Here is a 27,497-nt window from a genome sequence, read left to right as displayed (position 1 = left end):
AGGACTTGTGAAGAGCAGAATCAACCATCTCTGCATAATCAAAACAGATGCTTTGTGAGAAGGTGTTTAAGTTCACAGTTAGCCATTGTTATGTAAATGACCGTTTTTGATGGTCGAATAATTGTGAAATTGCACACTTTAGGACAATGCGGACGACTTCGGACTCTGCACCCAGCGGTTTCCAAAGCTAGTGTGGCATTTAAATTTGTTTCCTTCCCATGAATTTGGCTCCAGCCTTGGAACGGTTTGGGCTATTAGTAATTATGACCCCATTCCTGAAAGCTAAGACTCTCAGGAACATACAGTATCTTCTGTTCTAAGAAAGATGAAATACACAATGATTGCCTGATGATCTTTCTTCTGCTTTCCTGAATTTTCCAATATCAGTATGACGCATTTCATTCACTTGAAAGCATGGTTAATTCAGACTTCAATTTGGAATTACCTGATTTAACATATCTTTGTGTTATTTATATGGCCAGATTCAAAAGTTTCATCAAATAATTTGTACAGATTTGTTTCAGATACGCTCAGTGTCCTAAAATAGAAAATAAAATAGTGTAATGTTATCACTGTTTTAAAACAAATGTGTTAATAGGGCAGTAAATATATACTGAACAAAAATATAAACGCAACATGCAACAATTTCAACGATTTTACTGAGTTACAGTTCATATAAGGAAATCAGTCAATTAAAATAAATAAATTAGGCCCTAATCTATGGATTTCACATGACTGGGCAGGGGCCCACCCACTGGGGAGCCAGACCCAGCCAATCAGAATGAGTTTTTCTCCACAAAAAGGCTTTATTACAGACAGAAATATACGAAAATGCTCACTAACAGGGATGTAAGCAAATTTGTGCACAACATTTGAGAGAAATAAGCTTGTTGTGCGTATGGAAAATTTCTGGCATCTTTTCTTTCAGCTCTTGAAACATGGGACCAGCACTTTACATGTTACGTTTATATTTTTGTTCAGTGTAGTACAGAAAATGCATGTATTCAGTGGAATGCACTGTACGTTTCATTCCAAGTCATCATCTCTAAAGAGCTGCTGCCTATGCTGTCTGACAAAATCACTATTTTAGTAGTTCATCAAAGTAAATACTTTTATGACTGCTGAAGACCAACTGTCAATCACTTAGATCATGTATTTTCAGGTAGAGATAAATCACGAACATATCTGTTTGTATGTGGCCTTTAGCAGACGTGGATAGCTGCAGTACAGACATGATATACTATTCACCCCAAAAACTATTTTTATTTTCCCCCTCTGAAAAGCAAACATGGGCCAAACGCAATCATTCCCACCACCACCACCACCATCAAAGGGTAAGAGACATATGACATATCTCTAAAATACACTTATAGTGATTAAATCGGCTCTTCATTGACAACAGTCCCAAGGCAGTACATATCATTCACTGTAGTCTACTCTCATTTATTGTGTGTCATTGTAATCAAAATCCTCAAATTCTTTAGAAAATTAGAGATGGGGGTATTGGAATCTGGAAAACAACAATTAAGTTAATTTAATCCAAATGTGTCCCATGTGTGTCACACAGAATTTGACCAAGAATGGAGGAGAACATTTTGGAGGTAAGTAGCCTACTATACTGTCTACCCAAATAGGGAGGATGAAGGAGTTGCGCTCCCTCACCTTTTTCATTTTGAGAAAACACAGAGCTGGTAAAACTATTTCTGGAAAAATTAATTCGGATAAATTCTAAATAAAGTATTTAAAATCACCATAAAAAATCAATGAAAAACGTTATAATGAAAAACCAAATAAATATGTATAGCAGCCTAGAGGTAGGTAAGTGGTGATTTCTTCCCTGTCTTATTTCTGGTGGTGGCGAGAATGATGAAGAATATAGGGAACGTGTGTACTGCGGAGGCCCGTCGGACGCTTGACCATTTAAACCAAATTCATCATGTGTCTGCCTTGATCTTGCGCAGTGGAATCCAGAACAATATGTGACCACTTGGTTACGGCGACACCGTTCCGCCGAGGACACCCAAACCAGAGTGGCCACTGCAAAGCCCAAGGAGCCTGACCCTCTCTGGAAATTGCTGTAGCCCTGCTTGGGATATTTAGCCTACCAATAGCCTACATTGGCTATTGGTTGAGACGCAGGGCCCGTTCTATCTTGGTACTGTATGTCAGAGTGGGCAATTGGAAATGTGAATTGGGTCAAGTTGGCATTTAGGTCAGAGTTTATTGATATGCATGAATACACCACACCAACATTTTCATTTTATGGCTGTTTTAAAACAATTTTCCTGCAATTCTACATAGTAATGATTTATGTTCACTATTTGGTCAATTGACTTGATAGCATGTTTAATCCATGCAAATAAATTCTATGAATTGATAGTTCACCTATCTCTTTTCTTTTAGTCTGTGGTAGGGTATATTGTAGCCATGTGTTCAAGCTAATCAAATCAAACGTTATTTATGATACAGCAATGCAAAGTAAGCTACACAATCCAAAGAAATGCGTACTCGCAATAAAGCTCTCCTCGCAAACAGTGCAATGATAATAAGCTATATGTATTTGTAGGCTATTTACATTAGGCTGTATCCTACAAATACAGTATCTTCAGAAAGTATTAATACCCCTTGACTTATTCCACATTTTGTTGTGGTACAGCCTGAAGTAAAAATTTATTAAATATATGTTTTTGCTCACCCATCTACACACAATATCCCATAATGACAAAGTTAAAACATGTTTTTAGCATTTTTTGCAAATGTATTGAAAATGAAATAGAGAAATATCTAATTTACATAAGTAATCACACCCATGAGTCAATACTTTGACTCCATTTTCAGGTCTTGCCATAGTTTTAGAAGTAGATTTAAGTCAAAACTGTAACTCTGCCATTCATGAAAATTCACTGTCTTCTTGGAACACAAATCCAGTGTAGATTTGGCCTTGTGTTTTAGGTTATTGTCTTGCTGAAAGGTGAATTCATATTCTAGTGTCTGGTGGAAAGCAGATTCAACCAGGTTTTCCTCAAGGGTTTTGCCTGTGTTTAGCTCCATTCTGTTTCTTTTTTATAATGAAAAATTCCCCAGTCCTTAACAATTACAAGCATACCCATAACATGATGCAGCCACCACTGTGCTTGAAAATATGGAGAGTGGTAGTCAGTAATGTGTTGTATTGGATTTGTCCCAAACATAACACTTTGTGGTCAGGACAAAAAGTGAATTGCTTTGCCACATTTTATGTATTATTACTTTAATGCCTTGTTGCAAACAGGATGTTTTTATTCTGCACAGGCTTCCTTCTTTTCACTCTGTCAATTAGGTTAGTATTGTGGATCCATCCTCAGTTTTCTCCTATCACAGCCAGTAGCCCTTTCCTGCAGTCAAATGACCAAATCGCCCTCTAGTGGCCTCATGGGTGGAATGTTATTAAGATTTTTCATAATTTCAAAATTCATCTATATTTTTTTTACACCTTAAAATGTTGTGTTTCTATGTCAAACGGTTTTGTTATATTTCAGTCTTCTCTGATGTATATAAAGTGTAATATTGGGGTGCAAACTCAAAATTGTTTTAAAGTCACAATTGGCCCAAGGTTTCCGTTAGCTGGTAATAGCAGGCTTTTGGCCTTACATTTTTTTGAAGAGGTGATAAATAAAATAGCCAATGGCCAATTGTCCTGGAGAAAAAAAAAGAAAAGAAAAATATTTCGAAATAATGCTTTTTAGCCTATTCAATGATGGAAATACCAGTTGGTTTAGTATATGGGTTAATTTGGGTTATTTTGCATAATTCTATGGGTTAATTTGCATAACTTCATGGAATTAAATGTACGCGTGTGTACTGTATATTCGTTATGTATGTTATTTATTACATGCACAGCATACATATACAGTGAGGGAAGAAAGTATTTGATCCCCTGCTGATTTTGTACGTTTGTCCACTGACAAAGACATGATCAGTCTATAATTTTAATGGTAGGTTTATTTGAACAGTGAGAGACAGAATAACAACAAAGAAATCCAGAAAAACGTATGTCAAAAATGTTATAAATTGATTTGCATTTTAATGAGGGAAATAAGTATTTGACCCCTCTGCAAAACATGACTTAGTACTTGGTGGCAAAACCCTTGTTGGCAATCACAGAGGTCAGACGTTTCTTGTAGTTGGCCACCAGGTTTGCACACATCTCAGGAGGGATTTTGTCCCACTCCTCTTTGCAGATCTTCTCCAAGTCATTAAGGTTTCGAGGCTGACATTTGGCAACTTGAACCTTCAACTCCCTCCACAGATTTTCTATGGTATTAAGGTCTGGAGACTGGCTAGGCCACTCCAGGACCTTAATGTGCTTCTTCTTGAGCCACTCCTTTGTTGCCTTGGCCGTGTGATTTGGGTCATTGTCATGCTGGAATACCCATCCACGACCCATTTTCAATGCCCTGGCTGAGGGAAGGAGGTTCTCACCCAAGATGTGACGGTACATGGCCCCGTCCATCGTCCCTTTGATGCGGTGAAGTTGTCCTGTCCCCTTAGCAGAAAAACACCCCCAAAGCATAATGTTTCCACCTCCATGTTTGATGGTGGGGATGGTCTTCTTGGGGTCATAGGCAGCATTCCTCCTCCTCCAAACACGGCGAGTTGAGTTGATGCCAAAGAGCTCGATATTGGTATCATCTGACAACAACACTTTCACCCAGTTCTCCTCGGAATCATTCAGATGTTCATTGGCAAACTTCAGACGGGCCTGTATATGTGCTTTCTTGAGCAGGGCGCTGCAGGATTTCAGTCCTTCACGGCGTAGTGTGTTACCAATTGTTTTCTTGGTGACTATGGTCCCAGCTGCCTTGAGATCATTGACAAGATCCTCCCGTGTAGTTCTGGGCTGATTCCTCACCGTTCTCATGATCATTGCAACTCCACGAGGTGAGATCTTGCATGGAGCCCCAGGCCGAGGGAGATTGACAGTTATTTTGTGTTTCTTCCATTTGCGAATAATCGCACCAACTGTTGTCACCTTCTCACCAAGCTGCTTGCTGATGGTCTTGTAGCCCATTCCAGCCTTGTGTAGGTCTACAATCTTGTCCCTGACATCCTTGGAGAGATCTTTGGTCTTGGCCATGGTGAAGAGTTTGGAATCTGATTGATTGATTGCTTCTGTGGACAGGTGTCTTTTATACAGGTAACAAGCTGAGAATAGCAGCACTCCCTTTAAGAGTGTGCTCCTAATCTCAGCTCGTTACCTGTATAAAAGACACCTGGGAGCCAGAAATCTTTCTGATTGAGAGGGGGTCAAATACTTATTTCCCTCATTAAAATGCAAATCAATTTATAACATTTTTGACATGCGTTTTTCTGGAATTTTTTGTTGTTATTCTGTCTCTCACTGTTCAAATAAACCTACCATTAAAATTATAGACTGATCATTTCTTTTTCAGTGGGCAAACGTACAAAATCAGCAGGGGATCAAATACTTTTTTCACTCACTGTACAGAGCCATTTAGTTTAAAATCTGTCAGACAGCGCTTTTATAAGACCAATCATTGCGCAACAATTATAAATGCAATCAATTTTTTGTTGTTATTCTGTCTCTCACTGTTCAAATAAACCTACCATTAAAATTATAGACTGATCATTTCTTTTTCAGTGGGCAAACGTACAAAATCAGCAGGGGATCAAATACTTTTTTCACTCACTGTACAGAGCCTTTTAGTTAAAAATCTGTCAGACAGCGCTTTTATAAGACCAATCATTGCGCAACAATTATAAATGCAATCAATTATTTTTCGGCCACGATAAAAATTGCTAATATTTGTTAAAAATTGATTAAACAGATTTTTTGGGTCACCCATCTACACACAATATCCCATAATGACAAAGTAAAAACATGTTTTTCAAATTTTTTGAAAATGTTTTGAAAATGAAATACAGAAATATCTAATTTACATACGTATTCACACCCATGAGTCAATACTTTGTAGAAGCGCCTTTGGCTTCTCATTTGAATGACATTACTATGTTATGAGGCATGTTTTACCTCGCTTCAAAGTAGCGTAGGCAAAATTCTACTATATTCGTGGAGGCAATTATTTTATACAGACTTCCATGTGCCATTGAAACTAGTTGCTTATTTCTATGTTCTATTGGTTTTCAACTTTCTTTCATTGTCTGGTAGCCAAATGCACATTCACGCGTAGCCTAATGCCTTGTGCGCATTGCTTTGCTAATAATGCTAAGAAATAATAGTTTATCAACATTTTAAGCTAAACGTTCTGATATGTTGAATCAGATTCATTGCTTTTTAATGTTTTTTAATGTAGCCTAGGCCTACTGGTTGTATGAATTTGGGATCTATCGCTCCACAACTGTCCCAGAGTCTGTTTAGGCTATTTCTTTCTCGACAAGCTGACCAATAGAATAGGTCAACTTTACTACTATGGGGGATAGTAGATTGACATAGGGTCACAGGCGGCACGTCCATAAGGCTAGGGGAAGTTAAGCTTTCCCTAAGTAAATTGAATGAAATTGCCAAAATTATATAGCCTAATTAGCCACCTCCTGTCTATACAGAAATAAATACATTCATTCAGAATAAACTACTAAACCATGATTTGGGCACAGAGGATCATTACCTTCCCCTAGCTATAAAATATCAATAAATTGTGGATTGTTTTAAATCGCATTGCCTAAGGAAAGGCAGCGTGCGCAACAAATACCAAATAGATGATTGTTGAGTTGCGACTGTCAGTGAAAAGTAGAGAGCCAGACATATCACAATATTAAAAAATTAAATAGCGGGAAAATATAGTTTGGCTATTGCTGTAAAGACAAGACTATGAAAACACTCTCATCTGTCTTTTAGTCATCAAAATGCTCAACTTAATTGAGCGAACAATAGGCGGAGAGCAGCGCCTTACCCCCGGTGAGTGCGCAGTGTGCATATTCACTCTTCATCATTGTTGGGTCAGTGCCACTTAAAAGTTTGGACAAGTGTAGTGTTCGAGACAACGATACTGATTATGCTGTGATGACAAGAAATCCGCTGACACTGTCCTTGATTATAATGGTGTATTACATAAAAGATTACAGTATCAATTTACAGACTCCTGCAGAAGTCCGGAGAACAACTGACCCAATCTCTAATATGTTGTACCTCCCTGTCCTTTGTTTAAAACATGGTATTTATATCCTATGTAACATAAGATGGGTGGTTTCTGATAGACCAAACCCTGGCCTCCCCACATCTCCAAATGTCCTCTATTCCAAGAAGCCTATGTAGCAATGCTTTCCAGATGCTTCAGCAAAGCAGAGTAAAGTTAATCTATTACACCATTTGCAAACGTCAGCAAAATCATAGACCTTCAGACACTACATATTTCCCCCCTTCGAGACTAATTAAGTCTCGAAAACAAAAAGAATAGGATTATGACAAATAACAATTTTTGTTCTTGAGTAACTTTAGCAATAAACCAAAATTTATGGAGAGTAAACACATTTTTATATAGACAAATTTTTGTATGGAGTGTAAATACATTGTTATGGAGTGTAAATAAATTGTTATGGAGTGTAAATAAATTGTTATGGAGTGTAAGAGTGAAAAACCTGTCTGGCAGCTTTCATTCCAAATATCCATCAATCAATCAAGACAGGAAAATTCTGATCTCCAGATCAATTTATGAATCTTTATCAATGCATTTTAAGCTATGATGCAATTGAATACACATGAAAACCTCAGAAAACAAAATACAATCAAAAATGTCCACATTCAGGCTGGTCGACCCATCGGACCCTCCTGTGGATTCTCTCTGTCCCTGCCTAGACCCAATATCCCTAAGCTTCAACGAAATAAACAAAAACATCTGAGGTCCCCACTTGTACCCAACAACAGAAAACATCATTCTTCAAAAATTAATACAGAAAGAATATAACACTGGAATGTAGTCCACTACACTGCAGCTCCTCCACAGTGTCGACTTTCAATGCAACGTCGATGATGGAATTTGAACATTTCCACACCTTCCTTGTTCCACTTCCTCCAGTCCATTCATATTGTCCATGTTTGAGTATTTGAATCCCACTCTACACATCCCCATATACTTCTGGAAGAAAATAAAACATCAACCAGTATCTTTTGCAAAACAACACATGCAAATTAAAACATCAATATCAACAATAATATAAAAATGATATATAAAATGATATATATGAATCACATTCCATTTCCCCCTTTGATTCATAAGAAAATACTAAATATCACAATAATATGTAAAGACATGCTAAAATTATCACACAATCAGATATTGAAAATTTCCTAGAGTTACTTCAACCCTAGTTTTCATAACATTTTAGTCTGACTTTTTTCCCCAATTTTTTCAAAAACCATTTCACTGATTTATCCACAAAACCCTTTCCCATTTTCTGAGGATATTAAATCGGGAAATCCCCACCTGCTTATGACTTCTTTACACAAAAACTTAGCAACCGACTGAGCATCTTTTAGCTTAGTTGGACATCTTATGCACCTCTTGGTGTAGGAATGTAACCAGGAATAACAGTCACACCCCTGCAAACATTATTTTTCAGACAGATTGTGCACCTGCCTATGACATAGTCAACCTGTTAAAGCAAATATGGTGCCCAAAAACCATACTCCTTTCTGATCTTTCTCCTAACCTCCCCCTTTGCAACATTAGCTAACCCATAGCTTCCTAAATCATCAGACCTAATAGGTCTAGAGGCGCTACTATCAACCCCTCATGGTTTCTCCAAAGACAACAAAGGATTGTTACTCTGAGGATTTTTTTTTGTCCTTAAAACACCTGCTTTCGAAAGTCCTTCAATTTGTGGTTCAATCCCTTGGATTGCTTCATCTTTCAATGGATACTGATTCTTCCAAGGAGGTCTGGCTCCTGGTCGAAGTTCAACTTTCACCTCAATTGGGCTGATTTCACAAGTCCAATATCAGTACTGTGTTGAGACCACAAACATTCTGGAACTTGTTGCAACATTTCCTCTTTCATAGGGTCTGAATCCATCTTCGCACTGCAAATAGATTCATGTGTCATCCGTACAGCTTGTGGCTCTCCTTGTCCTTGAGCCGAAATCATGATTTTGAAGATCTTCACTCCTCCAAATCCCCAAATTCTCTTTCATCGGTACGAAAACAGCTTTCTCTGCTTCTGTCATCATTTCTCCTATATGCTTCTGCTCATAGCCTTCAGAAACCAACAAAGTCACATGTGGCACACTCTTCTCGATCTCAAATTCTTTATCCAGATAATCGTCTGTGTTTATCTTCATAGCTGCTGCTTATGGTCCTAAAATTATGCAACATGAGCTGAGTTGAACTTTCTTTGGTTGATGACTGAACCATTCCTCTGAGTTCGATTGGGCAGCATTCTTGAAATACTTGAGCGTACAATGAAATGGATATTCCGGAAGCCTCGCATCTGGCATGTTTGCCACAATGAATTTCTCCCATATCTTAGCCTGCTTCAAAAAATCTTCACTGAGATTTCCAATCCAAAATACTGAAGAAGAATCCATCTCTGTCGTCATCAACAATTGGTAAACTTTTTCCTTTGGCACTTCTACCAGACAGCCGTCTGGTGTACCTTTTATTGTACAGTTAAATTTACACAATGCATCTCTTCCCAACAATGCAATAGGTGTATGTTCTAATACCAGTATGGGTATTGTAATTTTCTGATTTTCCTAGCAGAGCTCAATTGGTTCCGTAAGAGGAATCAGCTGTTTCACTCCCTCAAATCCGATTGTCCTAATTAGTTGATTGGACATAGGGAGATGTGTAGCATCTTCAGGCCGAACACAGATAAAAGCAGCTCCGCTATCCGCCATCACTTCCAATGGTCGGTTGTTTACTTTCACCTCAATTGTTGGATATTTTTCCGGTCCTGATGCTACCAGCTGACACCCTCCTTCCGGATCTTCTGGGCACCTCTAGAATCCTTGCTCTGGGCCCCTATAAGGGTTCACCGGTCCTCCAGATGATCTTGACTGGCCCCTGTATCTTCCTCTGAAATTCCCTCTGGTGTTTCCTCCTGGCCCATTACACTCACGGGCAAAGTGACCAACCTGTCCACAATTATAACACACTTCTGAAGATTGCTGGAAGTATGGCTTAAATCTTCCTCCTCTTCCTCTTCCTAAGCCTTCTCGTCCTCTTCCTCTCCAATTCTGTGTCTGTCCAGAAACTGGCTATGAATATGAAACAACTGGTACCACTAGTTGTTGCTGGTACAATTGCATTTGACCTGGTTCGGTTGAAGTTGTGGCAGTGATTGTTGATTTGGTGAACACTGATTCTGCATAACCAAAGCTTGTTTCTTCTCCTTCTTATTCTCCACCAGTTGTATTTGATTGAGTTTTCTGAGAGCATCTTGGTCCTGTTCTTTCTGGTTGTGTTCCTTTTTCCCCATTGTAACAAGTCTTTTATATTCCTTTATTATGAATTATTTTATTATTATTATTATTTTAAACCAATTAATTTGTAAACCAAAAAATACTTTAGACTATGTAGCTTATGTTTCCCTCCTTTTTTAAATTTATTTTTTATAATTAATTAAATAATTAATCAATCAATCAACTAATCAACCAATTAATTAACTAATAAATTCATTCATTCATCAATTTATTTACTTATTATTTTTATTTTATTTTACCAAATTATTGATTAGTGGCAATCTTACCACATCCGATCAGGAAAAGTAAAGGAAACTAGTCAACTTCAGAGCAATCCAAAAAAGAAAGACCTGTAATCCAGCAACATTACAGCACTCACAAACCAATTGCTTAATAATGACCCAATTACCTTAATTTTACAGAATAATGTCAGTGCTGGATTTCCAACACAACTCTAATCAAAACAACTCATTCACAAAAACCCTAATGTGTAATTCTCAATTACATCAATTCATCAGTCTGTTGCCAAGTTCCTGTGAAATGGTCACAACATGAAATATTATATGCATACACAATGTATCTATTATATCCTGTAAGGGAAAGTAGGTTTTGTGGATAGAACAGCACTGGCCTTAATTGGACTGGATCCGGGGCAGCACACACTGTCGCGTGACGCACTTGTCAGCACCTCCTCTCTCTCTCTGTCTCCTCCTTCTCGACTCTCACATCACAGAAGAACAAAAGAAACAGACAACAATTCAGTCTTTTATGCATACCTATGTTCACATTCGCGCTAAGAAATAAGCAAACAGCTTAACTCAGGAATCAGGAAAATCAACCTAGTGAGTTTTCAGGATTTTCGGCCCATCCTAATGATCGCTTCGTTTGAGGGCTTCCTTAAATCAGCGACGTCCTAATAGTATACTTTTTCCTTATTTCCTGGCCTTATTCCTTCATGCTATTCCTGGACACTCCTTTTAATTTTATTCAAGCCAAATATCTGTGTGCCCAGTGTTAACAATTCCTATAGACACTCCCCCCTGTTTGCGTTGTTCCCAACGCAAACAAATTTAGAAATTTAGAACGGATTCTCATCACACAGCAAATAACAGCAAAGCGCACACACAAGTCCTTTGACGGTACATCTCCTCAACGCACACACACACACAAGCACACGAACCGACCAGCGCCCAAAGTTGTGAGAAAGCTCACCGTATCTGCATGCCCCTTGAGCGGGAGTCACTTCGTAGCCCATGAATGGAACGCTGAGAAAAGACGCAACACGTCCCAAATCCTCGTCGCCATTCTGTAGTGTCCAAGACAATGATGCTGATTATGCTGTGATGACAAGAAATCCGCTGACACTGTCCTTGATTATAATGGTGTATTACATCAAAGATTACAGTATCAATTTACAGACTCCTGCAGAAGTCCGGAGAACAACTGACCCAATCTCTAATATGTTGTACCTCCCTGTCCTTTGTTTAAAACATGGTATTTATATCCTATGTAACATAATATGGATGGTTTTTGATAGACCAATCCCTGGCCTCCCCACATCTCCAAATGTCCTCTATTCCAAGAAGCCTATGTAGCAATGCTTTCCAGATGCTTCAGCAAAGCAGTGTAAAGTTCATCTATTACACCATTTGCAAACGTCAGCAAAATCATAGACCTTCAGACACTACACAAGTTTTGGACAATAATTTCCTCCTCCAGTTTAGATGGACGTCATATTCTATTTGTGTCTCCTCTTCTCATAGGCCTATTATATGGACAACGTCGTTTTTATTGATTGTCAGTGTCAGCAGAGTAGGCTACCCGGTAATTTGTCATAGGCCTATTAAAAAAGATTTGGCTAATGTCTCCAGTCATATAAAGTGTAGTAAAATTGCATGAAATGTGTTTTTCCCGTGTAAAGAAAGAAGAAACGTATCTGATATAGCCTATAGCCCAGGCCTCTACACTATACGCGCTCAACCACGCCTTGAACAGTCTTTTTTGAGAACAGTGATTGAGTTATATTATTAGCCTAAATTATGACTCCAATCTACTCATCACATTATGAATGGCTAGGCTATCTTACACAAGTCTACAAATGTGATTATGCAAGGAATGTTTTATTATAAAGGTGCATTTTTATGGTGAAAATGTGCTTCCCCAAACTTGAAACTCACATTTCGCCTATTCATAGGCTAGTGATTTTGCTGTTCCTTACTCGTCTTGTTGGCTGAGGAAAAGTAAATGTGGACAGTTATTCTAACATCCTCAAAGTGCGCGGTAAGGAAACAAGTCATTGCATCCTCGACTTGCATGATCTGTTAAGATTAATTAACATGATCTAAATGCGATTTCTGTCATTCTGAGCCTCGCAGGTGGACGCCCTAATCAGGTTAAGCACCCAATGCATATGGGTTTGGGAGAAATTTACCGGTAAATGTAAATGCTGCCGGTCAAATGTCCGTGCCACAATTTCATAAAGGAAACCCTGCATTGGCCTCATGGTGAAATCCCTGAGCGGTTTCCTTCTTCTCAGGCAACTGAGTTAGGAAGGACGCATGTATCTTTGTAGTGACTTGGTGTATTGATACACTATCGAGAGTGTAATTAATAACTTCACCATGCTCAAAGGGATATTCAGTGTCTTCTTTTTATTTTAATAAATACAAATACCAATAGGTGCCCTTTTTTTGCGAGGCAATGGAAAACCTCCCTGGTCTTTGTGGTTGAATTTGTTTTTGAAATTCACTGCTCGACTGAGGGACCATACAGATAATTGTATGTGCAGGATACAGAGATTATCTAGTCATTCAAAAATCATGTTAAACACTATTATTGAATACAGATTGAGTCCATGCACCTTATTATGTGACATGTTAAGCAAATGTTTGCTCCTGAATTTACACTGCTCAAAAAAATTAAGGGAACACTAAAATAACACATCCTAGATCTGAATGAATGAAATAATCTTATTAAATACTTTTTTCTTTACATAGTTGAATGTGCTGACAACAAAATCACACAAAAATTATCAATGGAAATCAAATTTATCAACCCATGGAGGTCTGGATTTGGAGTCACCCTAAAAATTAAAGTGGAAAACCACACTACAGGCTGATCCAACGTTGATATAATGTCCTTAAAACAAGTCAAAATGAGGCTCAGTAGTGTGTGTGGCCTCCACGTGCCTGTATGACCTCCCTACAATGCCTGGGCATGCTCCTGATGAGGTGGCGGATGGTCTCCTGAGGGATCTCCTCCCAGACCTGGACTAAAGCATCCGCCAACTCCTGGACAGTCTGTGGTGCAACGTGGCGTTGGTGGATGGAGCGAGACATGATGTCCCAGATGTGCTCAATTGGATTCAGGTCTGGGGAACGGGCGGGCCAGTCCATAGCATCAATGCCTTCCTCTTGCAGGAACTGCTGACACACTCCAGCCACATGAGGTCTGGAATTGTCTTGCATTAGGAGGAACCCAGGGCCAACCGCACCAGCATATGGTTTCACAAGGGGTCTGAGGATCTCATCTCGGTACCTAATGGCAGTCAGGCTACCTCTGGCGAGCACATGGAGGGCTGTGCGGCCCCCCAAAGAAATGCCACCCCACACCATGACTGACCCACCGCCAAACCGGTCATGCTGGAGGATGTTGCAGGCAGCAGAACGTTCTCCACGGCGTCTCCAGACTCTGTCACGTCTGTCACATGTGCTCAGTGTGAACCTGCTTTCATCTGTGAAGAGCACAGGGCGCCAGTCCTGCACGGTGTTGGGCTGTAAGCACAACCCCCACCTGTGGACGTCGGGCCCTCATACCACCCTCATGGAGTCTGTTTCTGACCGTTTGAGCAGACACGTGCACATTTGTGGCCTGCTGGAGGTCATTTTGCAGGGCTCTGGCAGTGCTCCTCCTGCTCCTCCTTGCACAAAGGCGGAGGTAGCAGTCCTGCTGCTGGGTTGTTTCCCTCCTACGGCCTCCTCCACGTCTCCTGATGTACTGGCCTGTCTCCTGGTAGCGCCTCCATGCTCTGGACACTACGCTGACAGACACAGCAAACCTTCTTGCCACAGCTCGCGTTGATGTGCCATCCTGGATGAGCTGCACTACCTGAGCCACTTGTGTGGGTTGTAGACTCCGTCTCATGCTACCACTAGAGTGAAAGCACCGCCAGCATTCAAAAGTGACCAAAACATCAGCAAGGAAGCATAGGAACTGAGAAGTGGTCTGTGGTCACCACCTGCAAAACCAGTCCTTTATTGGGGGTGTCTTGCTAATTGCCTATAATTTCCACCTGTTGTCTATGCCATTTGCACAACAGCATGTTACATTAATTGTCAATCAGTGTTGCTTCGTAAGTGGACAGTTTGATTTCACAGAAGTGTGATTGACTTGGAGTTACATTGTGTTGATTATGTGTTCCCTTTATTTTTTTGAGCAGTGTATTTCGGCTTGCCATAACAAAGGGGTTGAATACTTATTGACTCAAGACATTTTACAATTAATTTGTAAATGTTTTAAAAATTAAATTAAATAAACATACTTCCACTTTGACATTATGGGGTATTGTGTGTAGGCCAGTGACAAAACATCTCAATTTAATCCATTTTAAATTCAGGCTGTAACACAACTAAATGTGGAAAAAGTCAAGGGGTGTGAATACTTTCTGAAGGCACTGTAGCTATACCACGTAGTCGTAGGCCTTTTAGGCTATAGGCCTACTGCAAAATGATTGTTGTTCGTTCCTGAACTGACCGAATGGCAGAACTATCCTTCAGCTATCCTTTAGCACCACAAGTTGGTTCAACTTCTTTAACATCATTGAGTGATCCTGGCGCTGTCCTTTCAGCACCACGAAGGGCATTCCTATGGCTTAAAATGACATCTCATCAAGATCCGTTGCCTACGCCTAATAGTCATACTCATCCCTTATTATTATTATTATTACAAATAGAAGATTATCACTTCTCACAATGGTGCTCGTTTAGTAAAGTTAGATCAAAGTTGAATCAATGTCTCGTAAGGTCACATAATTATTAATTAGCATTTTACATAAGAGAACCTAATATAATACCATAGCATAGCAGGCCTATAACGTTACTGTTCCACCAAAAATACCTCCTCATTTCTAATGACATTTTAGGATGGTAAACTGAAGCTGAATAGTCTGCTCTAATTCGCTCACAAAACAGTAATTCTAGAAGGTCTAAATGCATATTCACATGAAACTGATTGAGATCAATCAAATGATTAGCATGGAGATGCAGTTGGACATTTCAAAAGTGAAGAATTGTCATTCCCGATTGACAGTGATGATGGCCTTTTAGAAATGAGGTAGCCTATTCCTAACTTGGTGTTTCAGGGTATTAAAATGTAACATTTTCTTAAGACAATATGTGTGGGCATAGGCAGACGTTGCAATTGGAGGATGCATTTTAAGGGAAAGGGAGAAGGGGATACCTAGTCAGTTGTACAACTGAATGCATTCAACTGAAATGTGTCTTCCGCATTCATGCATATTCTATAAGCTGTTCAATTGGCTACATCTGTCGGTACCATAAGGGTCGGTACAAACTTTGATTGAGGAAATTATGACATCATTAAAAAAAACAAAAAAACTCCCTCCCCACTGACTATCAATCAAATCATCTCGAGCTGCCTGGCACAGACCACTCTCTCCTAAAAAAAAAAGTACTTTAAAGTTTGTTAAATGACTTGCCAAGACATTTAGTAGAAAGAAAGCACATATAGCTCCAAACCATAAAAAACTGGTGTTTGTAGGATATATTGGCACGGGTGTTGTTAGGCCGGAGACGAAGTGCCAATATATCCTCCGAACACCGACTCCGAGGGCACGGGTTACCAACATATTCAAATTATGATTTACATATTTTCATTAAAAACAGTATTTTGATAAATGTATTCATACTATTTCATCCTTCCACAAGATATAGTCCCGACACAAATCTAGGGTTGCTACCCAAGCTGGCTGGTCGTTTGTTCTATCGGTTTTCTATTGATAGTTCTTTGTATATATCAACAAAATGATGCTGATTCATGATTTCGACTGGCTGAGAAAAGCTGCCACTGAGACAGTGGATTGTGCAGTCAGATGGAACAGAGTAGGCATTTTAACGTCATAGATTTAGCCGGTGGTAACTTGTGGAATAGACACCCGCTGGAATGCAGTTTTAACCAATCAGCATTCAGTATTAGACCTACCCGTTATATAACTTGTCAAAACCTGTCATAATATGGTCATAACACTGTCATGACCCATATGTTTACACCTGTTGTGACAGATATTGTGTTATTTAATGGCTGGTTATGACACCTAAATAAGATTGTCAAAACCCATATTTATTCAAATTGGTTGTTTTCCCTGCGAAGAACTTAACTTGGGTTTGAAAGTTTTTCTTAAATCTTTTGTTGTTGTTGTATGAATTCTTTCCAGCCATGTTTTTTTCATCATATTTTAAGTAACTTGTAGGAAATACACTTTATGACACTGTCATGAAGCATTATGACCATCCTGTGTCACTTTACTTGGACTAAGAAAATACACTTTATGACACTGTCATGAAGCATTATGACCATCCTGTGTCACTTTACTTGAACTATGAAAATACACTTTAACACTGTCAAGAAGCCTTATGACCATCATAATCATATAAGCCAGATAGGCCTATCACATACATGCCCTTATATCAGTCATCAGTCAAAAAATTGGTTTCTTGTCCTGCTCCTGAAATCTGCTCCTGCATTCATCCCAGTCATCAGCAACAGAGCATTGGGGTAGGTGCATGTCTGATATCAATGTGTGAGCAATTACAATGATAATTTAACATGATCAATAAATAAATAAAAAAGATTAAAAACATAAACATACTGTTGACATGTAGGCTATGGTGTAATGGAATGTTTTGCCTTGTGTGGTAGGTTTTGTGGGTTTTGACACTCTTATGTAGGTGCCATAACCAGCCATAAAATAACTGCCGTGGTAGGTTTTGTGGGTTTTTACATTCTTGTGTAGGTGTCATAATCAGCCATAAAACAACGCAATATATGTCACAACAGGTCTAAATATATGGGCCATGATAGAGTTATGCCCATATTATAACAGGTTATGCCACGTTAAGTCAGCTGTTATGTCATATTATGACATGTTTATGACCGTGTCATAATGTGTTATGACGCTGGGTGTCAAGTAAAGTGTTAACGAACAGTCTATGCTGGCGCAGAATTCTACTATCTGAAAAGGTACAGACGCTTCTGATGCGGGCTTTGTTTAATTGTCAGAAAAACTATCAATTGTCGCTATCGACATGTTACTGTAGCTCAGTTCTATGTCTGTAAAGGGTTGCGGTAGATATAACTTTATTGCCACGCCCTAGTGGTCATACATACGCAACAGGACCATTATTCTGCATGTGAGTTGACATGGAATTTTATGATATTTTTTATCGTTTTAACGGAAAACCAATAAAAAAAGGGAGTTTAAACGTTAAGCAAAATTGTTCATTTGTCACAGGACAGACAATTCAAAACAAACTTCCTTATCATTTATTTTTTGACTATCTGTTTTACCATGTGTGAATATGTTATTCAATGCGTTTCCATGGTCTAATAGCAGTAAGGCCAAATTCAATGTTTCATCAAATACTTGTTTTATATATTTTTGGGATACTTACAGGGATCCTAAAATAATACATCTAATAGCTAAATGATCCTTGTTATGACCATCTTAAAACAATTCCATATGTTAGCTTAGTAGAAAACTATCACCGGGCCCTTAGACCTTAGGGGGTGTCAATAGACCAGTAAGAAAGAGAGTTCCAAACCTCTCTGCCAATAATGATCAGTTTTCCCCTCCCCACTCAGACCACTCCCAGACAGTCCTAGCAAAATTCTTGCTTGAGAAATTGCTCTTTACTAAGAAGCTATTTTTGTTTCTTTTTGACCACTTCAATTGAAAACAAACACAGTAAGGTACTTAATTGTTAGCCAGAAATGATTTGATATTGAGATAAAAATGGCTGCATTGGACCTTTAAATCCTGTTATATTGATACAATTCCCATTTTGTACGTAATTACAATACTTAAAGGGATAATTCACCCAAATTACAAAATTACATATTGGTTTCCTTACCCTGTAAGCAGTCATGTTATTTTTAGTCATATCCAAATAATCTATAAGTAACTTAATTGAGCTACATAATACATTTTACATACTTCAGGAGGATTTGGACATGAAGCACAAAATATGCTAAAATCAGTACCACTGACTTGCATTGGATTTGTGCCACAAATGCTAAAAAGTTAGCATTTGGAAACCAAAGTGGCCAGGTAAACAAAACCAAAGCATGGATTTCTGTCCTACCTTGTCTATAGACTGCTTACAGGCTAAGACAACCAATATGTCATTTTGTAATTTGGGTGAACTATCCCTAATTATAAACTGGGTGGTTCGAGCCCTGAATGCTGATTGGCTGACAGCCGTTGTATATAAGACCGTAGACCACGAGTATGACAAAACATTTACATTGGTAACCAGTTTATAATAGCAATAAGGCACCTCTGGGGTTTGTGATATATGGCCAATATACCACGGCTAAGGGCTGTGTCCAGGCACTCTGCGTTGCGTCGTGCCTAAGAACAGCCCTTAGCCATGGTATATTGGCCATATACCACACCCTCTCGGGCCTTATTGTTTAATTATAATACTAACAAAAATGAATTCAATACACCAGTCATCCACTGGTTATTGTAGCTTACGGATGGGCAACTCCAGTCCTCGGGGTCTGATTGGTGTCACACTTTCCCTCAAACCCTAGCTAGCACACCTGATTCAACTTATTGGGGCCATACTTGTGAACATTAGAAAAAGTTTAAGTTTAATCTTGACCTCAGTCTCAAAATGCGCATCAAGCATCAGCCAATTAAAATCATTGACATAATTGCACGTGATCAAATGCTGTATTGTAGTTGCTTGGGTCAGATAATTAATCTAGTACTGAAAACATAAGTAGCGTCTTGTTGGAGCTTCTTGTATGGAGTATTGTTGGAGTGTTCTAAACTGGAGACCTTGATTATTGGAGTCAGGTGTGTGCCAGCTAGGGCTGGACCAAAAGTGTCACCAAAAGTGTGTCACCAATCAGGTCCCCGAGGACTGGAGTTGCCCATCCCTGTTGTAGCGTATGGTATATGTTATAACCCTTACTGTATGTCTTCCATGAGATGTGTAACAGTAGTAACAGAAGTAACACTCTTCATTGTCTCTGATAGTAAACAAGCGAGAGATGCCATGGTGAATGCACTGAGGAACTTTGAACTGAGTGATCCTGATGTGGGTCAGCTGAGATGCCTGCTACATGGACCAGTCGGTGCAGGGAAGTCCAGCTTCATCAACTCAGTCAACAACGTTTTCCAAGGACGATCAACACATAATGCCCTGGCATCTGCTGCCACTGGCACCAGCTTCACCATGAAAGTAAGTTGGTTTGCCTAATAAATGTAACTACACCATTCAGGGATGGGAAACGGCTTCCTAATATACCTTGGTACACTAAGACATTTCATGAGCCACATACAGGCAGAACAGAGACATGAAGAGAGACTTATAGAAACATAGAGTGGTCTTCTGCACTCTTTTAAAGAGGCCCAGTGCAGCCTAAATTCCGTTGTTCCTGTGTTTTGTATCATATTGTACAACTGCTGATAATAAGAACACTGTAAAAGTGTGAAAAAATGTGATCAGTGTTATTTCCTGATAGTTGATAGTTGAAAATACAATTTACACAGGACCTTCTAATCAGCAGGTTTTACATGGCAGAGTTTTGGATTGCCTGGTGACATCATCAGGCGGTATACGTTAATAGACCAATAACAAAGAGAGTTCCAAACCTTTCTGCCAATAACAGCTAGTTTTCAGGTTACATATCTCTCCCATTAGGCCCTCCAATCAGGCCCCTCACTCACACCAGCTCCCAGACAGTCCTAGCAAAATTCTGTCTTGTGAAATAGTTTTTTGCTAAAAAGCTATTTTGGTTTCATAATGGAAAACAATTACAGTAAGGTACTTAATTGTTACCCAGAAATGATTTGGTATTGAGCAAAAAACGGCTGCATTGGGTCTTTAATACAAAATGTAGTCAGTCAACAGATGCCTAGGTTTCAAAAAGTAGGATCATGGAAAGGATAGATACCTGCACATTGTTGGAAACATGGAAAAAAATCCAAAACCTAGGTTCATAAGCACACATTTACACTTAGTTTACAAAACATCCCCCCCATGAGGCGCCATTTTAGCAAGATGTCAACACGCTAAAACGACTTCCTGATCTTCAAATGCGCCATTGCAATTTCACATAGGGATGAATTGTGTGACGTTATTGATGGGTTTGTCTATTTATATACACTGAGTGCACAAAACATTATGAACACCTGCTCTTTCCATGACAGACTGACCAGGTGAATCCAGGTGAAAGCTATGATCCCTTATTGATGTTACTTGTTAAATCCACTTCAATCAGTGTAGATCAGGGTTCCCCAAATGGCGGTCCGCGGGCCAAATCTGGCCCGCCAGCAATATTATTTGGCCCCTGAAAGCCCCACAAATTAATTATGAATATGTTTGAAATTTAAAATAATCATAATCATTCAAAAATCTCTGACCCGAGATGCCAAAACTCACAAATGCAATGTCCCAAGAAGGAAGTTACCCCACCTAAATAATGCAAAAGTTACATTTTCACTTCATTCATGAGGAGAGAGAATGCTGGATACAGTCAATTAATAAAGCAGGCAGCGGACCAATTTGTGGTGCTGAAACGTAAAGCTGCAACCGCGGCGCAAACAATTGGAGGTGAATGACGCCTGGAACTGAAAATATAGCTAACTTGCTGTGCAAGTGTAGCACAGCAACAGATGGAGAAAAACTACACCAGTCGCGTCATTCATTTCAACAATAATCTTCATTTTAATTTGACTTTACAAACAACAAGAGGGCTTAATTGGAGTGTATTTCTTCCAAGCCTAGGCCTATATAAAATAATGTAACTGGATGAGGTAGGCTATGAGGCTTAACAGCATCTTTCACAATAAAAAAATATATGGCTGAATAGAAGAAACTTTTATTCAATTTGTAGTGTAGGCCAATTCATTGTGCTAATATTATATAATGATTATGTTCTGGCCCACCGACTATTAGCTCACAAAGAAATTGGCCCTAGGCCAAATCTAGTTGATGAACCCTGGTGTAGATGAAGGGGAGGAGACAGGTTAAAGAATGATTTTTGAAGCCTTGAGACAAATGAGACTTTTTTTTTTTTTTCACCTTTATTTAACCAGGTAAGCCAGTTGAGAACAAGTTCTCATTTACAACTGCGACCTGGCCAAGATAAAGCAAAGCAGTGCGATAAAAACAACAACACAGAGTTACATATGGGGTAAAACAAAACATAAAGTCAAAAATACAACAGAAAATATATATACAGTGTGTGCAAATGTAGCAAGTTATGGAGGTAAGGCAATAAATAGGCTATAGTGCAAAATAATTACAATTAGTATTAACACTGGAATGATAGATGTGAAAGAGATTATGTGCAAATAGAGATACTGGGGTGCAAATGAGCAAAATAAATAACAATATGGGGATGAGGTAGTTGGGTGGGCTAATTTCAGATGGGCTGAGTACAGGTGCAGTGATCGGTAAGGTGCTCTGACAACTGATGCTTAAAGTTAGTGAGGGAGATAAGAGTCTCCAGCTTCAGAGATTTTTGCAATTCGTCCAGTCATTGGCAGCAGAGAACTGGAAGGAATGGTGGCAAAGGAGGTGTTCGCTTTGGGGATGACCAGTGAGATATACCTGCTGGAGCGCATACTACGGGTGGGTGTTGCTATGGTGACAAATGAGCTAAGATATGGCAGGGATTTGCCTAGCAGTGATTTATAGATGGCCTGGAGCCAGTGGGTTTGGCGACGAATATGTAGTGAGGACCAGCCAACAAGGGCGTACAGGTCACAGTGGTGGGTAGTATATGGGGCTTTGGTGACAAAACGGATGGCACTGTGATAGACTACATCCAATTTGCTGAGTAGAGTGTTGGAGGCTATTTTGTAAATGACATCGCTGAAGTCAAGGTTCAGTAGGATAGTCAGTTTTACGAGGGCATGTTTGGCAGCATGAGTGAAGGAGGCTTTGTTGCGAAATAGGAAGCCGATTCTAGATTTAACTTTGGATTGGAGATTCTTAATGTGAGTCTGGAAGGAGAGTTTACAGTCTAACCAGACACCTAGGTATTTGTAGTTGTCCACATACTCTAGGTCAGACCCGTCGAGAGTAGGGATTCTAGTCGGGTGGGCGGGTGCCAGCAGCGTTCGATTGAAGAGCATGCTTTTAGTTTTACTACTGTTTAAGAGCAGTTGGAGGCTACTGAAGGAGTGTTGTATGGCATTGAAGCTTGTTTGGAGGTGTCCAATGAAGGGCCAGATGTATACAAAATGGTGTCGTCTGCATAGAGGTGGATCTGAGAGTCACCAGCAGCAAGAGCGACATCATTGATATACACAGAGAAAAGAGTCGGCCCAAGAATTGAACCCTGTGGCACCCCCATAGAGACTGCCATATGTCCAGACAACAGGCGCTCCGATTTGACACATTGAACTCTATCTGAGAAGTAGTTGGTGAACCAGGCGAGGCAGTCATTTGAGAAACCAAGGCTATTTAGTCTGCCAATAAGAATGCGGTGGTTGACAGAGTCGAAAGCCTTGGCCAGGTCGATGAAGACGGCTGCACAGTACTGTCTATTATCGATCACGGTTATAATATCGTTTAGGACCTTGAGCGTGGCTGATTTAGGGTTGTACCTGGTAGGTTCGTTGATAATTTGTGTGAGATTGAGGGCATCTAGTTTGGATTGTAGGATGGCCGGGGTGTTAAGCATATCCCAATTTAGGTCACCAAGCAGTACGAACTCTGAGGATAAATGGGGGGCAATCAATTCACATATGGTGTCCAGGGCACAGCTGGGGGATGAGGGGGGTCTGTAGCAAGCAGCAACAGTGAGATACTTATTTCTGGAAAGGTGGATTTTTACAGTAGATTGCATCTCTACAGTAGATTGCAACTCCACTCCCTTTGGCAGTTCTATCTAGACGGAAACTGTTGTAGTTGGGGATGGACATTTCAGAATTTTTGGTGGCCTTCCTAAGCCAGGATTCAGACACTGTTAGAACATCAGGGTTGGCGGAGTGTGCTAACGCAGTGAATAACTCAAACTTAGGAAGGAGGCTTCTGATGTTAACGTGCAGAAAACCAAGGCTTTTACGGTTACAGAAGTCAACAAATGATAGCTCCTGGGGAGTAGGAGTGATACTGGGGGCTGCAGGACCTGGATTAGCCTCTACATCACCAGAGGAACAGAGGAGGACTAGAATAAGGATACGGCTAAAGGCTTTAAGAACTGGTCTTCTAGTGCGTTGGGTACAGAGAATAAAGGGGGCAGATGTGTGCCATTCAGAGGGTGAATGGGCAAGACAAAAGATGTAAGTGCCTTTGAATGGGGTATGGTAGTAGGTGCCAGACGCACTGGTTTCTGTTAAGTTTCCCATGTGTATCAAGAATGGTCCACCACCCAAAGGACATCCAGCCAACTTGACACAACTGTGGGAAGCATCCCTATGGAATGCTTTCGACACCTTGTAGAGTCCATGGCCCAACGAATGTAGACTTTTCTGAGGGAAAAAGAGGGGGGGGGGGGGGGGGGGGGGGGAATTGGAGGGGAGGGGGGGTGATGCTGATTGGCTGACAGCTGTGGTATATCAGACATATACCACAGGTAGGAGAAAACATGTATTTTTACTGCTGTAATTACATTGGTAACCAGTTTATAATAGTAATAAGGCTTTGTGATATATGGCCAATATACCACGTGTTGCATCATGCCTAAGAACAGCCCTTAACCATGGTATATTGGCCATATACCACACCCCCTCAGGCCTTATTGCTTAATTGTACTGTTAAGCTACGTACTTTCAGCTGAACCGAAACGCTAGTCTTGCACCTTAACTTTGTGCACCTTTTTGTACTTTGCACATTTCGGGGCATTGTGAGGATGTTTTTTATGTTTCTGAGTTTGCGGGTATCTATAATTTCCATTGAAAATAAAAAATAAAGAATTGTTATTAATATAAAATGTTTCTTTTTAGTATAAGACACATTACATTCAAGGCCATAAAGGAGAAAAACGTCTGCCCTTTGCATTCAATGATGTCATGGGTCTGGAGACACAGAAAAATGGGTTGCACCCTGATGACATCATCAATGCTCTGAAGGGCCATCTACCTGAGGGCTATGAGGTAATTCAGAAGTCATAAACACACACATACACACACACACACACACAAGCTAGCCAAAGATGAAAATCAGATGCAAACAAAGTAGTAACATCTGACAAATCATATCTTTTTTTGGCCAGTTCAATCCAGTCCACCCATTATCGGACCAAAAAGAAGAATACATTCAGAATCCCAGTTTAAGTGACAAAACTCACTGTCTGGTGAGTATTGTGACAGCGGACAAAATCTCTCTCATGCATAAGGATGTCATAGACAAGATGAAGCACATCAGGGCAGAAGCCAGTAAACTGGGTAAGTAAGCTCTTCAAACCCTTTATGTTTCTTAGCATTTCTAATCTTATCTTAATGGTAACTGTAACTATGGTTGGGTATTCAGCTGTAGTAGCTCTTGACTTTTAAATATTACATGACAGTGTTACTTAAGTTAGTCCTTATATTCATTACTTATATATTTATATGGCAGAAATCCCTCAAATTGTTGTCATGACCATGCCAGACAAGGCTTGTGAGCTGGTGAACAGGAATGTGAAGAGAATCTACTACAGCAAGGCAATCAAAGAGAAGGTAAATCACCTCAGATCTGATCAAATTTCACAATGGCCACGTTCCAGGCTGACTACATTGCCAAATCTCACAACGCCTGGATAAGCTTTTACATATCAGCTGACCACATCATTTGATGAAGCAATTTGATGCCCAAAGGTACAGTTGAAGACATGGCACGCAACAATTGGTTGATGCAATGCAACATCTGCAATGTAGTCAGCCTGGAACGTGACCGTTAATCCTTGGTTGTGCTGACCTGATCCAAGGATCCTCCCTACCGCTAACCTGATCCAAAGATCATCCCTCATGCTGACCTGATCCAAAATCTCCCTCACGCTAAACTGATCCAAAGATCCTCCCTCATGCTGACCTGATCCAAAATCTCCCTACCGCTAAACTGATCCAAAGATCCTCCCTACCGCTAAACTGATCCAAAGATCCTCCCTCTGGCTGACCTGATCATCACTCACGCTGACCTGATCCTCCCTCTGGCTGACCTGATCATTCCTCACACTGACCTGATCATCCCTCACGCTGACCTGATCCTCCCTCTGGCTGACCTGATCATCCCTCACGCTGACCTGATCATCACTCACGCTGACCTGATCCTCCCTCTGGCTGACCTGATCATTCCTCACACTGACCTGATCATCCCTCACGCTGACCTGATCCAGCCCTTTTGTCTTCATCGTTTCTCAGATGCAGATCTGCAGTAATGAGCTGGGCGTTCCCATGAACTGCATCTTGCCAGTGAAGAACTACCACGAGGAGGGGAGGCTGGATAACGACATGGACATCCTGATACTGAACGCCATAACTCAGATTATGAACTTTGCCAATGATTACCTCTGCGACCTCCAACAACATGCATGAGTTTCACACACATGCATGAGTGTCACAACACCTAAATCAAGCGCTAGGACATTAGTGAGCCCTGCAGTATACTCCTAAGTGTAGATAACCTAGATTTTATTTCAGAGTAGTTCAAGGTCAATGTTGTCTTTCAAGGTCAATGGAGTCTTTTTCCCCCGTAGGAAATAGGACATTTGTTTTCGAGGCAGGATAAAGTAAGATTGGAGGGAAAGTTCTCCTTTTAATGTTTTCATATTGTGGTTGTATCATTTCACTTAATGTAAAAGCCTAAATATACCGTTTAAAGGCACAATATCCACCTGTGTAACAAAAACTGGATATGCGTTATCCTACTTTAAACTATACATGTAACACCCAACAGTGTACACTTGCATTAGATAAGCTAATATCCTTGCTATAATGCAAAAACATGATATATAGATAACTCACATTGATTTTATATCAATCATTGTACTTTTAAATATTTGATGTGACATTATAGTTGTGTTTCATTTGCTTTTCCCTAGCAAAAAAATCCGGTGGGATTTCAATAAGAATTATATTTAGAATCCAATAGAAAATCCTAAAAGATTTAGTGCAAAAAGCGTTAATGCAGATAGTCAGGGTAATTTTTGGTTAACTATTTAACTAACTATTAAGCAGTGTTATGGCTTGGGGGTAGAAGCTGTTCAGGGTCCTGTTGGTTCCAGACTTGGTGCATCGGTACCGCTTGCTGTGCGTTAGCAGAGAGATCAGTCCCATAGGAGTCCAATATGACTGGTTCCAAAATCTGACAGGATTTTTGGATTGGATTTTAATTAGATCCTTGTATTGGAATCCTATAGGATCCTGTAGGATTTCAATGTTTTTTTTTTCTCCTATAGGATTTCTATAATTGTTTTCATTTGTATAGATATGTATGTTACATTCTACATTATTTATCCTCAAAACTTGGCTATACACTATAGTTAACTTGCCTGCTTAACATATGGAGCACCTACCCTCCAAACCTCTTAGACAATTACCTATGAAGGTGGATAGTGGACACGTGAACTCTCTTGCACTAACTCTATGCACACACACTGACACCCCAACACACACATACACACACACATACTACATACACCCACACACACATAAGTATGTATACTGTATACTGATGCCACACACACACTCAAACACTTTCACACTCCTATATATATATATATATATATATATATATATATATATATATAGATACCTCAATTACCTGAAACCCCTAAAAATCGACTTATATATATATATATATATATATATATAGCCATGTTATTTTTACTCATATTGTTAT

The 27,497-nt window shown here is 39.7% G+C and overlaps 1 protein-coding gene across 1 annotated transcript; it reads left to right on the top strand.

The window, feature by feature from the left end:
- The first annotated feature begins 1,580 nt into the window (after positions 1-1,580).
- On the top strand, positions 1,581-27,019 carry LOC311133211 (interferon-induced protein 44-like). The gene is made up of 6 exons (XM_084166695.1): positions 1,581-1,601; positions 19,700-19,904; positions 24,623-24,772; positions 24,892-25,063; positions 25,236-25,336; positions 26,018-27,019. The coding sequence occupies exons 2-6, from the start codon at positions 19,719-19,721 to the stop codon at positions 26,189-26,191; spliced, it is 783 nt and encodes a 260-aa protein (XP_084022821.1). The 5' UTR covers positions 1,581-1,601; positions 19,700-19,718; the 3' UTR covers positions 26,192-27,019.
- Positions 27,020-27,497: the final 478 nt, after the last annotated feature.

Source organism: Coregonus lavaretus (assembly GCF_964263955.1).
Source record: "Coregonus lavaretus genome assembly, chromosome: 8".
Taxonomy (NCBI): Eukaryota; Metazoa; Chordata; class Actinopteri; order Salmoniformes; family Salmonidae; genus Coregonus; species Coregonus lavaretus.
The sequence above is the reverse complement of the archived record's forward strand: the minus strand, read 5'-3'. Positions and strand labels throughout refer to the sequence as shown.

Coding starts and splice junctions, on each gene's coding strand:
- LOC311133211 (XM_084166695.1), top strand. CDS start 19,719: ATGGTGAATGCACTGAGGAACTTTGAACTGAGTGATCCTGATGTGGGT. Junction 19,905..24,622: donor GCACCAGCTTCACCATGAAA/GTAAGTTGGTTT, acceptor GTTTCTTTTTAG/TATAAGACACATTACATTCA. Junction 25,337..26,017: donor GCAAGGCAATCAAAGAGAAG/GTAAATCACCTC, acceptor ATCGTTTCTCAG/ATGCAGATCTGCAGTAATGA.